Source organism: Mchenga conophoros, linkage group LG16, assembly GCF_057382185.1.
Source record: "Mchenga conophoros isolate Kocher_MC1m ecotype Shallow Benthic linkage group LG16, M_conophoros_male_GT1.1, whole genome shotgun sequence".
Lineage (NCBI taxonomy): Eukaryota > Metazoa > Chordata > Actinopteri > Cichliformes > Cichlidae > Mchenga > Mchenga conophoros.
In genome coordinates, this window is record NC_140541.1 from 38,224,067 (window position 1) to 38,237,282 (window position 13,216).

At 43.3% G+C, this 13,216-nt stretch overlaps 1 protein-coding gene across 2 annotated transcripts in view; it reads left to right on the forward strand.

Annotated features, from left to right (window-relative positions):
- lrp1bb (low density lipoprotein receptor-related protein 1Bb) overlaps positions 1-13,216 on the forward strand; it is a 265,411-nt gene that overhangs the window by 232,673 nt on the left and 19,522 nt on the right. The window contains exons 69-81 of one of the 2 annotated variants that reach the window (XM_085250161.1): positions 1,014-1,146; positions 1,395-1,501; positions 2,329-2,461; positions 2,793-2,915; positions 3,108-3,230; positions 4,317-4,460; positions 4,707-4,841; positions 5,316-5,435; positions 5,541-5,782; positions 5,939-6,162; positions 6,626-6,732; positions 9,728-9,844; positions 10,109-10,282. In XM_085250161.1, coding sequence (XP_085106287.1) covers positions 1,014-1,146; positions 1,395-1,501; positions 2,329-2,461; positions 2,793-2,915; positions 3,108-3,230; positions 4,317-4,460; positions 4,707-4,841; positions 5,316-5,435; positions 5,541-5,782; positions 5,939-6,162; positions 6,626-6,732; positions 9,728-9,844; positions 10,109-10,282 — 1,882 coding nt within the window. The remainder of the gene's footprint in view (positions 1-1,013; positions 1,147-1,394; positions 1,502-2,328; positions 2,462-2,792; positions 2,916-3,107; positions 3,231-4,316; positions 4,461-4,706; positions 4,842-5,315; positions 5,436-5,540; positions 5,783-5,938; positions 6,163-6,625; positions 6,733-9,727; positions 9,845-10,108; positions 10,283-13,216) is intronic. The other variant, XM_085250162.1, reaches the window with a different exon arrangement.

Below are 13,216 nucleotides of genomic sequence, written 5' to 3' on the forward strand. Positions count from 1 at the left end.
CAGTGATAACGATGCATAATTCAAGGACAAAGCCTTGTTATTACCATTCATTATTCGTGTTAATTTATTGCTCTGTTCAACATTTGCACAGCAATTTTTACATATAATCCTCCTCCATGCAAACCAGTGCAACCCTAATTAACCCTTTATTATGTGGCTCCCCGGCGCCAGCTTTGTGGGTCAGTGCAGTCAAATAGTTTGAGGAGAGAAAGTTTCCCTTCAATCAGCAGTTATTATTAAAGTCAGTCATTCACAGGAGCCACCTGTGTTTACGTAGAAGAACAATGCTGGCTGCATTCATGCTGGATTCAATGCATCATGAAGTTTAGCTGCTTTTAAGAAAAGTGCATGCATCTATTTTCAGTCCCATCGGGATAAAACTCTGAGGCTTTATTTCTGTTTTTATTTATTTCTCATTCGGAGAGGCTGCCGGCTGCTTTGGAATCAATGTAAATCATTTTTTAAACGCTATTTGAAATACTTTCTAAAAACCTCGTCACCTGTTGGTCCCTTTCAAGCCTCACTGAGCACCAGACTTTGCTCTGGAAATAGTATTTAACAGCGGTTACATCGTTAGTTTGTAATGGACTGCATTTATACAGCTTTGTATTCGTATCGATCACTTAAAGTGCTCTGCACTATAAACCACATGCACATTTAAACAGCTCTTCTCTGAAACCACACGTGTAGTCCTCACTCTGTGCTCACAGACACAGATTGAAGACGCGCTTCGCCTCCTGAGCCACAGCGTGCACGTGGCGGCGGCGGCGCTGCGCGGTTCCAGCAGTGTAGGTCGGCTTGTGTTAGAACAACGGTTGCGTTCATGTGACCGTTTGTCAGCCCTTCGCTGCGTTCCTTCATTGTGACCGATTGTGTCAAACTCCTCTGCGTGAGCTGTTTTACTATGTATGATGTCGTTTTCTGTTTCCGCCCAGCAGGGGGCTGAGCAGGAAACAGTCCGGCTGCTGGACGCTGGACGTGTCCTTGATGTTTTTCGCTGTGTTTAATTGCAGAAAGGCTGTGAGGCACACTGCTCAGACGACCAGTTTCGCTGTCACAACAACCTGTGCATCTCGATGAAGTGGCTGTGTGACGGGCAGGAAGATTGCAAGATGGGTGAAGATGAAAAAACCTGCCAGGAAACAGGTGAAGAAAGCTCCCACCACACACTGAACCACAGAGCCGTCCTCCTTTGTGCAACCTTTGTTGTCCACAACATTGTTTGTATTGCAAGTGTGAAGAATTCAATTTATAGTTATTATTCTTTTGTAGGTCAAAGAAACATTTTCTTTTTGTCCACTGTGAATAGCTCAGCGTGCACTCTGTGAGGTCACTGCTGTCTCCAACCAACCACAGTCTCACAAATCCCCCTGTAACACTCTTCTCTTCTGCAGTTGTGCCGTCCTGCTCGGTCAACGAGTACGTGTGCACCAGCGGCGGCTGCGTGTCGGCCAGCCTGCGCTGCGACGGACACGACAACTGCCTGGACGGCTCGGATGAGGTCAGAGAATCCCCCTTAAACTGTAGTAGCATAGTGTTGCAGTACTAAGTAATCAGAAAGCTGCTTTTCATGCATGAACCGAGGACCAATCGGTGCTTTTTCTAGACTTGATGGTTTGTGTTTGCGTGAGATGAGCTCAACTCATCTCAGGACAAAGCAGGACGATGGTTTAGCCGAAGTGTTGCTCACAAACATTTGAAAAATGTGCAGTTTCAGCTTTACTGAAGCTTTTTGCTGCCATCAAATTAAAAAACAAAACACATGTTGTACTGTTGCAACAACATAATTTTCAAATCATTAGACTCTGTTTTTAAATTTGAACTGTACAGTTTCCCAGTTTGTGGCCATGAAGATGAAAATAGACAAATGAGCAGAGAAAAGGAGTGAATGGTGTCTTTATGAGTTAAGCAGCAGAGAGAGACTAAAACTGTATTTCTATGTTTAACTCTCTTACTTCTTTGTTCTGGAGTGAAATGATTGAAGCCTTTAATATGTCCGTCTGTGTTACTGTGCAGTCTGCAGCCAGATGGCATAAACGCTCTCATGACTTTGTGGCATACGCGTGACCTTTTCCCAGCTCATCCTTGAGGGTTTGTTGCGCTCATTGAGGAGCACGTACTAAGAGATATGATTCTATGCAGAGTTGTGCATATGTTTGGTCGAGGTCCTCGAGATAAAAAGGCTCCTGAACTAAAAACATTTAGCATCTTTTGTGCTCGCGTGGCTGCGGTGACATAAACCTTCATGGTTCTGCAGTGCTGCTCCCTCTGTCCTGTCTCTGTGTTGATGAGAACGCCTGCTGGCTGCGCCTGCGTCTTTGCTAACAGATCGGCTGTGTGAAGGAGTGCAGAGAAGACGAGTTCCTGTGTCTGAATCGGGCCCACTGCATCCCTCGGCGCTGGCGCTGCGACGACGTGCTGGACTGCATGGACCACAGCGATGAAGAAAACTGCGGCCAGGGTAGGTGTCAGCGTGATGTCTGAAGGTAAAAAAGTCTCATTTGTATAACTGAACAGAGAATTGATTTGAGCGGCTGCACAGCATTTAATGATAAAAGGGCCGAAACAGCAGAGAGGAAGACGACTCTGAGACGGGAGGAGAGACAGGAAGAGAAGCAGGTTCTGCTGGTGTTGGTGGGAATGATCCACATTGTCAGGATCATCATGTAGAAGCATCTGTTACTAGAATCCTGTAATGGGCCATTTGTGACTCCTGTTCTCCTTTGAATGCACTGTTTTTACCGTTGGCGTGTTCGCGGCGCTAAAAGTCTCGTTGCACTCTTCGATTGCAGCAGCCTTCTTCTGCCGAGCTGATGAATTCATTTGCAACAACACCTTATGCAAACTCCACACGTGGGTGTGCGACGGCAAGGATGATTGCGGAGACAACTCTGACGAGGACGCGGACATGTGTGGTGGGTTGAGATTGTCACTCTCAAGAATTTCCTTTGAAGCAGACGATGCATATTTTATAGACCTCTGCTTTTCGATCTCCCGAGAGGGAACGTTTCGTTGTCTTTTCATAAAAGCTTTGATGCTCTTATTAATTTATTTATAGTTCCACTGAAGGACACCTCCTTTAGCCGTTTGTGTCTTTTGTCCTCCAGCGAAGCTTCCCTGCCCCCCCACGAGGCCGTTCCGCTGTCGAAACGATCACGTGTGTCTGCGCACGGACCAGGTCTGCAACAAAGTGGACGACTGCGGCGACAACTCGGACGAAGAAGAGTGTGGTGAGCGCAAACCGCACCAGCACGGGTCTAACGATGCCTCGAGCAGTATTAGTGTGAAAGTTCAACGACTCTTTATTCATCAAATTAAGTGCAGAAGGTTAAAAGCGCCCCTGATGCAGCCGTCCTTGTTTCGTTCTGTGAGGATGATAATTGGAGTTGGGAGAAAAAGAAGCACCAACAATGAAGCAGCGTCTGCTTAGTTGTTGAATGACAGAGATTTCTTTTTCTCTCTCATGCTGTTTAACTAAAATAACCGAACGTTGAACATTCTGCAGAGCAGGAGGCTTGTTGGTCCTACACCGTGTGAGGCTGTGTGCTCGTGCACTGCAAACCTGCAAACACAGGTTTTGAACTTTAGCTCGAGTACCAGGAGTCTAAATGTGCTGCAGAGGAATCTGAAAGGCAGAAAAAGGACTGTGACTGCATGTTAAACGGGAGCCACGTTTGGTGCACTTAACACAGTTTACAATTTATTCCTGCAGATTTTTGTGGTGAAAGTGAAAATGCTTTTCAAACACACGAGCGCTCCCAGCCTGTTTCCTCCACACAGCTTTGTGTGAATAATCCCAGACAGGAAGGAGAGGACGCATCTCTGCTCTCCTCCATCGCTCTCTCATCTCCCTCTCTGGTTCCATCACTGATCCATCTCCTCCATCACTTCATTACCTCTAAGAATTCTGTGCTTCCGCTTCTATCCTTCTGTTCAATCTGAGCTTAATCCTAATAATCTCTTCATCCGCGGCTTCGTCGCTGTGTGATATTCTTTATCTCTGTCTGTTATTGGAGGAGGATGGCAAACTTTTGCTTATGTTCTCTGAGGACAAAAGCAAAACGTGTGAAACACCTCAACAGTTTTTAGTTTGAATAATTAACAGATACAGTCAAAAAGCTCTTTCTCTGATTTATTTCAAACACTTGCAAAACGACCTGCCAGCAAATAAAGAGACTCCGGGACGTCGCTTCAAAGTAGTAAACACTAAACGGACTTCATGATGATTTCAAAGTGTTCAGCTAAGTCAAGCGCAGGTGACTGGACAGGCTGTTTCTCATGAGCTGATGTCGGCTCTCGGTCTGTGTGCACTGAAGCAGAGGTCGTGGCTGGAAGACCTCGGCCCTGTGGGAAGACCGAGTTTTCCTGCAGTAACCGCCGCTGCGTCCCGATCCAGCTGCAGTGCGACCTGTTCAGCGACTGCGGGGACGGCGGCTCAGATGAGCAAGACTGCAAGGCATGTAAGTACGGCACAAGCTGACTTCAGCGGACACGTCAAAGGAGCCGTCGGTGAGATGAAAAGTACCAAATGTTACCGCGGCGTTATCAGAAAGCGAAGCTATCCTCGTTTTGTTTTGTTATTTATGCTAATACATGTGCGCCCGCGCCTGCAGTGTGCTTTGTAAAAGATGGAGATGCTCCTTTGGCTTTTGCACCTGAAAGGAGGAGCCCAGCAGGGCTGATGTGTAATCTGCCTTTATTTGTAGTTTCCAGTGGAGATGTATGTGGAAAGAAAACCAATCCGTGTGGAGAGGACGCCGTCTGCAACCAGACAAATGCTAATTCTATATGTCAGTGCAAACCTGGCTTCAAGAGGAATCAGAAGACGGGCCAGTGTGAAGGTAACCGTGTGTCATGTAGTTTCTATGGTCTGGCTTTTAACACACACTGACGGCCTTAGCTGTTGTTGTTTTTATTGACTTCTTTTATTTGTTTTTCTGTATTTTACTGCATCATTGTTGCGCATTTCTTTTACTTTAGTGGCGTTTTACATGAAACTGACTGAAATGTGCTATAAAAATAAACTTAAGAGCATTTTACATATTTACTTATTACGTATCTGTTCCTTCAGTTAGTTTAGAGGAAGCTGGCTGGTGCCTGTTGTTCATTTTGAGCGAGTTTAGTCCTGATAAAACCTGCCAGGTGTCAACAGGTGAGTTTGTGAGTCAAACCTCAGTAAAACTGGGGAAATAAACGGTCTTAATGGAAGCGATTGCTGTGACTTTATAACGTGTTTGTAAATGTCATACATGCACACAGTTACGTGGAAAACTCTACATTTGCAGCATCATAAATGAGGCTGTACTTCTTTGCAGAGATAAATGAATGTCTGCAGTTTGACGCTTGTCCTCATTACTGCGCGAACACTAAAGGGTCCTATAAATGCTCATGTGACCGGAATTTTAAGGAGATCAACGGCAACTGTGTAGCAAGAGGTATGCTAAGAAAACTGAGTGTATCCACTGTGGTGACCTCTCTGTGGACGTGAGTCGTTTTAATGAATGGTTTTACCTTTTAACACGTGAACGACTCACCGGCAGGACCGGAGGAACGAGTGTTCTACGTGTCCAACGACACCGAGATCCGCAGCTTCCTGTATCCCTTTAACCAGAGCCTCGGATACAGGCTGCCCACGCACATTGAGGACAACGCCCGAATCATTGGGATGGATGTTCTGTTTCACCACCAAAAGTTTATCTGGGCGACCCAGTTCAACCCTGGTGGGATTTTTTACAAAGACAATTTGGAAAGAAGTCAGAGCAAAACAAATGTCAGAAATATTGTGAGTATTTTTTATTGTATTTTAATTTTGTGCTTATTAGGAAGAAAATGTGTTTAAAAATAATCTGTGTTTTAGTTTTGTATACTGCACCGCTACGTCTCACTTTGAATCAGCGTGTGCACGAGCGCCTGACGGTGTGACTCTTATCGGTTGCAGTGCTCAGACTTCCGGCGACCCCGAGATATTTCTGCTGACTGGATTACAGGAAACATTTATTGGACCGATCACTCCCGGATGCACTGGTTTAGTTATTACACAGCCCACTGGACTAAATTACGATATTCCATAAATGTGGGCCAACTTAAAGGACCGAACTGCACCCGCCTGATTACTGATATATCTGGAGAGCCGTACGCCATCGCCGTCAACCCCACCAGGGGGTAAGTACACATCACACAATATTCAACTTCACAGATGTTTCTGCCAGAGCACCATTATTTAATCCTGTAACGAGCCGCTGTTTTTGAAAACGTAATCAATTTCACATTACATAATACTCAGTAGCATGTTATTAATTACTCAGCTGCTCCGCTCGGCAGAGTAATCGGTTACATTTCCTCTTACATCACTTAAACTCGCCAGACCTGCTCCAACAAAGGTGTTACAACAACGACAAAGCGGCGCACAGCTGTGACACGTCGCTCTGCTAACGAGTCTTTGGTTTTCCTCATCGTCTCAGCTCCTGACGCTGTGTTAAAAAATAACCTGTTTACTTTTTAATATTATTATAACTGTAAAACATGACATCAACACAGAAGCGTGCTGGTTGCAGTAGCTGTGATACTGAGCATGTATCTGTAAAATAAATGCATATTTGTTGAAGCTGATTTTGGTTCCTCGCAGAATGATGTACTGGAGCGTGATCGGTGATCATTCTCAGATCGAGGAATCAGCCATGGATGGCTCACTGCGCAGAGTGATGCTGGACAAAAACCTGAGGAGACCCACTGGTGGGTGGCTCGTTTATTCCTTTTGTTGAACCACATTTTTTAAAAAGTTCATCATTAATTTTGAAGTCATATGAAATGTTGTGAATTTTATGAATGGACTTTGTGTGTTCTGATATCTCTGGCCAATACCTGTCCATCAATAATTATTCAATAACTATTTAATTTCCAGTTACTGAAATGATTGAACGATCATAAAAATAAAGATAAAAAGTAACACAGCACGGTGTCGTTGGGCTGATATCTGCACCTTCTTTATTTGTGCAGTAAACACACATTTGATGCACAACGTGCAAATTCCACATAGCAGAGCTTCAATATAAACTCGTGTTTGTTATTGAGGCAGCTAATAAATACCTGATTAACTAACAATGTTCTGCCAACATGTGTAACACTTACACACACGATGTGTTTCGCCTGCAGCGTCACGTGACGTTTGCAGTTATATATGAAATAAAGTTCCGCATGCAGACTGTCTGTTATTCTAAAGAATCAAATGGATATATATATATATATATATATATATATATATATATATATATATATATATATATATATATATATATATATATATTTATTAGGGGTGCAACGATACACAAAATTCACGGTTCGGTTCGATACTTTGGTGTCACGGTTCGATATTTTTTCGATACAAAAAAAAATGTTCATGCCTTTTTAATTTGTCATTTATTAAAATTATAAATATATATTTTAACACAAAAGTACAGTTTTTAAATTTAACCCTAACCCTTGTGCGTGTTGTTTTTTAGCTCGTCATATTGCAGCCACAGAAATTCTTTTGTCCATGAAACCATAAAGCTGCACTTTCTTTTTGCCTTATAGTCTGATTTGTCATAACTTCTCCGTTTTGTGGTAAGCTTTTCTTTGGCTGTCACTTCTTCACCCTGACCTGTCTTATTTGGCTCAGCAGAACTGAAATATATATCTGTCTGTGAAGGTTCTCAATCATCCAGGTCATCGTAGTGAAATATATATCCTGCAGCACTCACATAAGCTCAGCGATTCTCTGCGCGATCAACCTCTCACATGTTTAAGCTGCGGGAGATTTCACTTGTCATGTTTGCATAGTAAGCTAACGATTAATAAGACGATGTCAGAGGAATTGGTGCACAAATTATCATCACTCACAGATCAGTGCTGTCGCTCTCTATACACAGTTCGCACGATTGCAAAGTGAAAGCAAAAAAACAAGCGCAAATTCAAACACGATTTCAATATGTCACATATTGACAGTGGCTCACCCAATGACATAATTACCCAGCTACATTTCTGAAAGAATGCAAAAGCATTGACATATATTTTTCCTACAATAGCCCGACAGGCAGGGCAGAGATAGATTTTGGTAGCCCGACTGAAAAAAATCGCTAGCTCCGGGACGTCGGGCTAGCGATATTGCGAGCCCTGTATCTGATTGAGGAATCACTCATCTTTGGAAAAGAGAGTTTATTACAGAGAAATGTCTCTTTCCAAAATAAAAGCTATACTATCCGCTTCTACTGGGCTATATTCTCAGCAGCATATTAAACATATCAGGTCTCCATAAGGAGAATCCTGTGCTAACAGCTGTCTAAATGACTTGGCTAAAGTTAGTAGCATGCTTGTTGTTTTTGTCTTTGCACTAGGATGATGTCGGAGTAAATGTGCAGTCATATTCGTTGTGTTCCCACTAGTGCTTTCAGGTTAATCTCGTTGAAATAACCTTAACGCCACAACACGGCAAATCTCCGTTAACGAGCTACCCTATACAGAGGGGCTAGACGGCCAACACGTTAACGAGCTAACTGCGCTAACACACTAGCTCCCACCCATGTAATTGAGCATTGCATGGCACATCCAACATACTGTTTTACTTTAGTCCATGACTCGCTTACCTTCAGGGTCATACGTCACATGAAGACCAAAATAATTCCAAACGCCAGATCTGAATGAGGGTGGGGAGGTCCACTTCTGTCTCGCTAGCTTGCCCTGCGCTCTTCCTTCTGACCATCCTGTCTGTGTTGAGTGCTCAGTGAATCTGCGTTCGACTACTCCGCCTAGGCTGCACACTCGAGCCTAGGCGGAGTAGTCAAATGCAGATTCACTGAGCGCTCAACACAGACAGCATCGTCAGAAGGAAAGTTGATAAAATAAATTACAAATTTTGTATTGTTCTTTTTTTTTTTCTCCCCTTTGGTTTTCTTTCTTTCTCTCCCCCTCTTTCTTTCATTCTTTCCCCCTGTCCTATCCCACAGTCATGTCTGTCCCGTTTGCAACTGAAAATAAAATAAATTCATAATTATAATAAAGGTCAATCAAATGGACCAATATGATGATCCACTTAAAATAAATCCTCTTGGCATCTTTCTTGGCCTCAAGACAACAATTCTGATGGCTATAGATCCAAACGGGACACAAAAAAAAATAAAAAAAATTGAAAAAAAAAAATTGAAAAAAAAAAAATTGAAAAAAATTGTATTGTTCATACATATGCGTACCGAACCGAAAGCACTGTATCGAACGGTTCAATATCGATACGAATATCGTTGCACCCCTAATAAATATATATATATCCATCCAAATCAGCGCACACGCAGCAGCGTACAGCTGCTCGGGATGTGTTGTACGCCTGTAGGGAAGCACTTAGTGCTGATCTAGTTTTGAAGAGCTGCTTTGGCCTCCTTAAATTCAAGGATGCTATGATCTGTCTTGGTCACACAAAGAGGAATTCATCATCAGCTATTTAAATGCTGCAGCCTGGTGCTCAATTATACGGTCAGACTTCTGGGAAACAGTAGAATTGTAAAAAAGCTCATCGTGATCAAAAGGCGCCGTCCTTTCTCAGGATTTTAAACACAAGCTGTTGAATAGAAACAACCGGACGGAGAAACGTTGGTGCTGGAACCGTCCTGACCTTAAGGTCTCCTCCTCTGAGGGACTCCACAGTGATCTCTGTGTAATTTGTCAGGTAAATGAATCTCTTACCTTCATCCTCCCACAGGGCTGGCCATTGATTATTTCAACCAGCGTATTTACTGGGCTGATCCTGAGCTCTCGCAGATAGGGAGCATGAGATTGGATGGCTCGGACCCTCTGGTGACAATCAGCGACAGACACGGTAAACACAAATGGAAAACTTTCATCTACACAAATTCGTTTCATGCTTCTCTTTGTTTTTCTCAACTTTATTTATCAAATAATTGCCAGATTAACATTGCTTTTATGTGGCACAAGGTTAAGGTTCTAAACAGTGTCTGTTAGCACCAATCCTCTTACACAACACAGTCGTCCTTCGTCTGGGCACCTCAGGATATAAACTTTATAATCCCAAAGCTGCAGAAACCTGATTTTATCTGCTCTCTTTTCTCTGCTGGATGTTTAGGAATCTCCCAGCCGTACAGAATCGATATATTTGAGGACTACATTTATGGAACTGGGTTAAAACACGAGGTCTTCAAGATTCACAAGTATGGGAAACAGGCTGTGGAGTTTCTCAGTTTGGGGGTGGAGAAGCCCACTAATGTTTTCATCTCCCACCGTTACAAACAGCAGGACGGTAAGCTGCCCTGATGTTCACTGTTTATCTGTAAAATGTCCCTTTAGAGCAGAAGAGGAAACGCTGTTCAGTCAGTTGAAGTTTGATTACTTATTTACTTGGTAATTGTGTTTGTAATTCAGTTCTATTGTTATTATTTGTTCCTTTGATGTTCTAAAGACTTCTTATAAACACAAACACACACAAACAGCCACCGATCATATTTCTGAATGAACGACTAGAGCAGCAGACGAGGCGAATAATAAATGCAACCATCAGCAGTTGGTAACCAACCACACATACTGGACTGACAGCAGTAGCACGATATTTAGGTTTATGATAAACATAACAACAATCATTTATTGTGTGTGTGTGTGAGAGGTGAGGTCCAGCTGTTCCAACCAGTACGGGAGGAGTTTTAATAAAACTTTAAGGTTTCAGTGATGGATGTGTGGATGTTGAAGGGCCGCTGATGTCCAGACCACATTATATAAACAATGTGACAACAACGTACAGTTCCAGTTCCCTCTGCATCTCCACACAGCTATAAGAGGGCTCCAGGCACTATCCTAAATTTGACCATCACACAGACTTTAGAGGAACCAGCCTCCCTCAGGGAACTCTGAGAGTCATCAAACATTAAATATAAGGTTAGAAATGTGTGTGTACAACAAATAGAAACACGTTTCTCTATTTGTGCTGTTTCATGAAACTATCAGATAAAATCTCTCTCTGGATGCTTTGTTGCTTGTTTACTTTAACATCTGGCTGACGACTTTTAAATGTCCCATTTGGCTAACGTTGGTCTGTTCACGGCGACACGTTGACCCTGGAAAAGTAACATGAATGTGGTGAAGAGACATCAGCTCAGAAATGCATCCACCTGCTGCACGTCTGACAAATAAGCTAAAGACGAATATTCAGCAAACCTGAGAGATCGTTTTAAAAACTGTGCCGAGTGAAACATGTGGAGCTGTTTTATAGAGCAAACTATAAATGATATTATTCACTGTGAGCAGCTGAGCGACGCTCAACAGTGAAAAAGTCATTATTTCATTAAAAATCGATCAATCCATTTTATTTATCTGGTATCAGTTTTATTATTAATGTTATTTGACATATTAGGATGTAATGCAGTTTGCCACAAACAAACAAAACCAATTGAATTTAGGATTCATTTCTTTTATTGGTTTCTTTAAATAACACCTGCGTATCTGTCTGATCTGCTGAAGCTCTTCGTCCCCACTCGTTCGCTCCGGTCAGCTGTTGCTCTCAGTCCCCAAATCACTGAGGAGACCGAGCGTTCTCTATCGTGGCTCCTGAGCTTTGCAATAATCTTCCTCTTCACATTAGGCGATCGACATCAGTGCTGGTTTTTAAATCCAGATTGAAAACACATTTTTATTCACTGGCTTTCACTCAGTGGTTGACTGACTTGTATTTACTTATATTTTATTGTTTTCGCTATGTTTATTATTTTATCGTATTTATTATTCTTATGGTATCTATTATGTTTCTATTGTTCAGCACTTTGGTCGGCCTTGTGTGTTTTTAAAGTGCTATATAAATAAACCACGATGATGATGAAAACTGGAGTCATGCAGTATGCAGGACTGTGGATTAAGATAAATTTATGATTAGTGAACAATTAGGTTTTTGATAAAAAGTTTAATTCTACATATTTTAACGAAACAACTGGACTAATATTGTGAAACGATGCTTTATAGATATAAATGATATTTAGCTGCGTGTTTCACGTGTGCAACATAAACCACTAACCTGTTCAATCAATCAAGGCTTTATTCGCCACGTGCAGGTTGCCCTGCAGTGAAATAGGACACATACCCCCCCTTCCCCCCCATCACATGGGGATACAGGTCGGAGATCGGTAGCGTTACAGAAAAACACTGAAATATACACTACAATGGGAAAGTACAAGAGGAATAAAGAGACCTCTGCTCATGCTGGGCTCCTGGGAGGACAGCATGAGAACAGGAAACAAAAAAACTCCTCTGCACAGAAAAGCACATAAATGTCCACAGCACAACATTATGGAGCACGTGACCAGCCACAGGGTCGGGTGGGGGGTGAGGAGTCATCCGAAGCAAACACAGCAGCCATCCTGCCCAGCGCTACCATCCAGCGCGGGCTCAGACCCGCCGTGTTCCCAGGAGGCAACAAGCATCGAAGGCGTTTGGAAAGGGAGGGGGGATGAGTGTGTGCATATCAGTGTATATATGTGTGTGTGTGCGTGTGTGTGTGTGTGTGTGTGTGTGTGTGTGTGTGTGTGTGTGCGTGCGTGTCCATAGTTCAGCTGAGACAGTGTCCTTCGCCCTGCCAGGCTAAGTAAACAGTCTGCCAGCCAACCCAGGTGGCCTTGCATGGATGGGAAGAACAGACTCAACACAGTCGTTATCAGGGTGTTGTTGTTCGGCTCCAGCCTTGCGACTGCAGCTGGCGCCGAGAGGATATCCACATGAAGTGATGGTGCTTTTTACCATCACTTCATGTGATGGTAAAAAGCGAACAGCTCATATGAATTTCAAAGCAGTTCTACAGTCCAACACTGGTCTCTCAATCTCCCGTTGGAGAGCCGCGAGCTTCTCCATACTTGCGCTCATTTCTTGTGCTCAAGGAGCCAATTTCTGAGAACTCACGACCACAGTGTGCTTCCCCAAGATGTCATCCAATTTTTTTTGAGAAACTCACGCCTCTCCCATCGTTTCAATCCCAGCGGGCAGCCTTGGGGGGGTTTGAACAGCCGGTTCCGCTTCCTTAATTCTTCGATAAGTCAGGGCCAAGCCAGCTCCGATCAGCCAGAACCCTGTTACCATGGTTCATAGGTAGATATCTTCAGCACTCAGGCTCACCCGAGCCCAGACTTCTCGTTGAGAAAGGGGTGTTGATTGCATTCAGGGAGCAGTTGATCAAATCCATAATTCCTCTTTTAGGTTT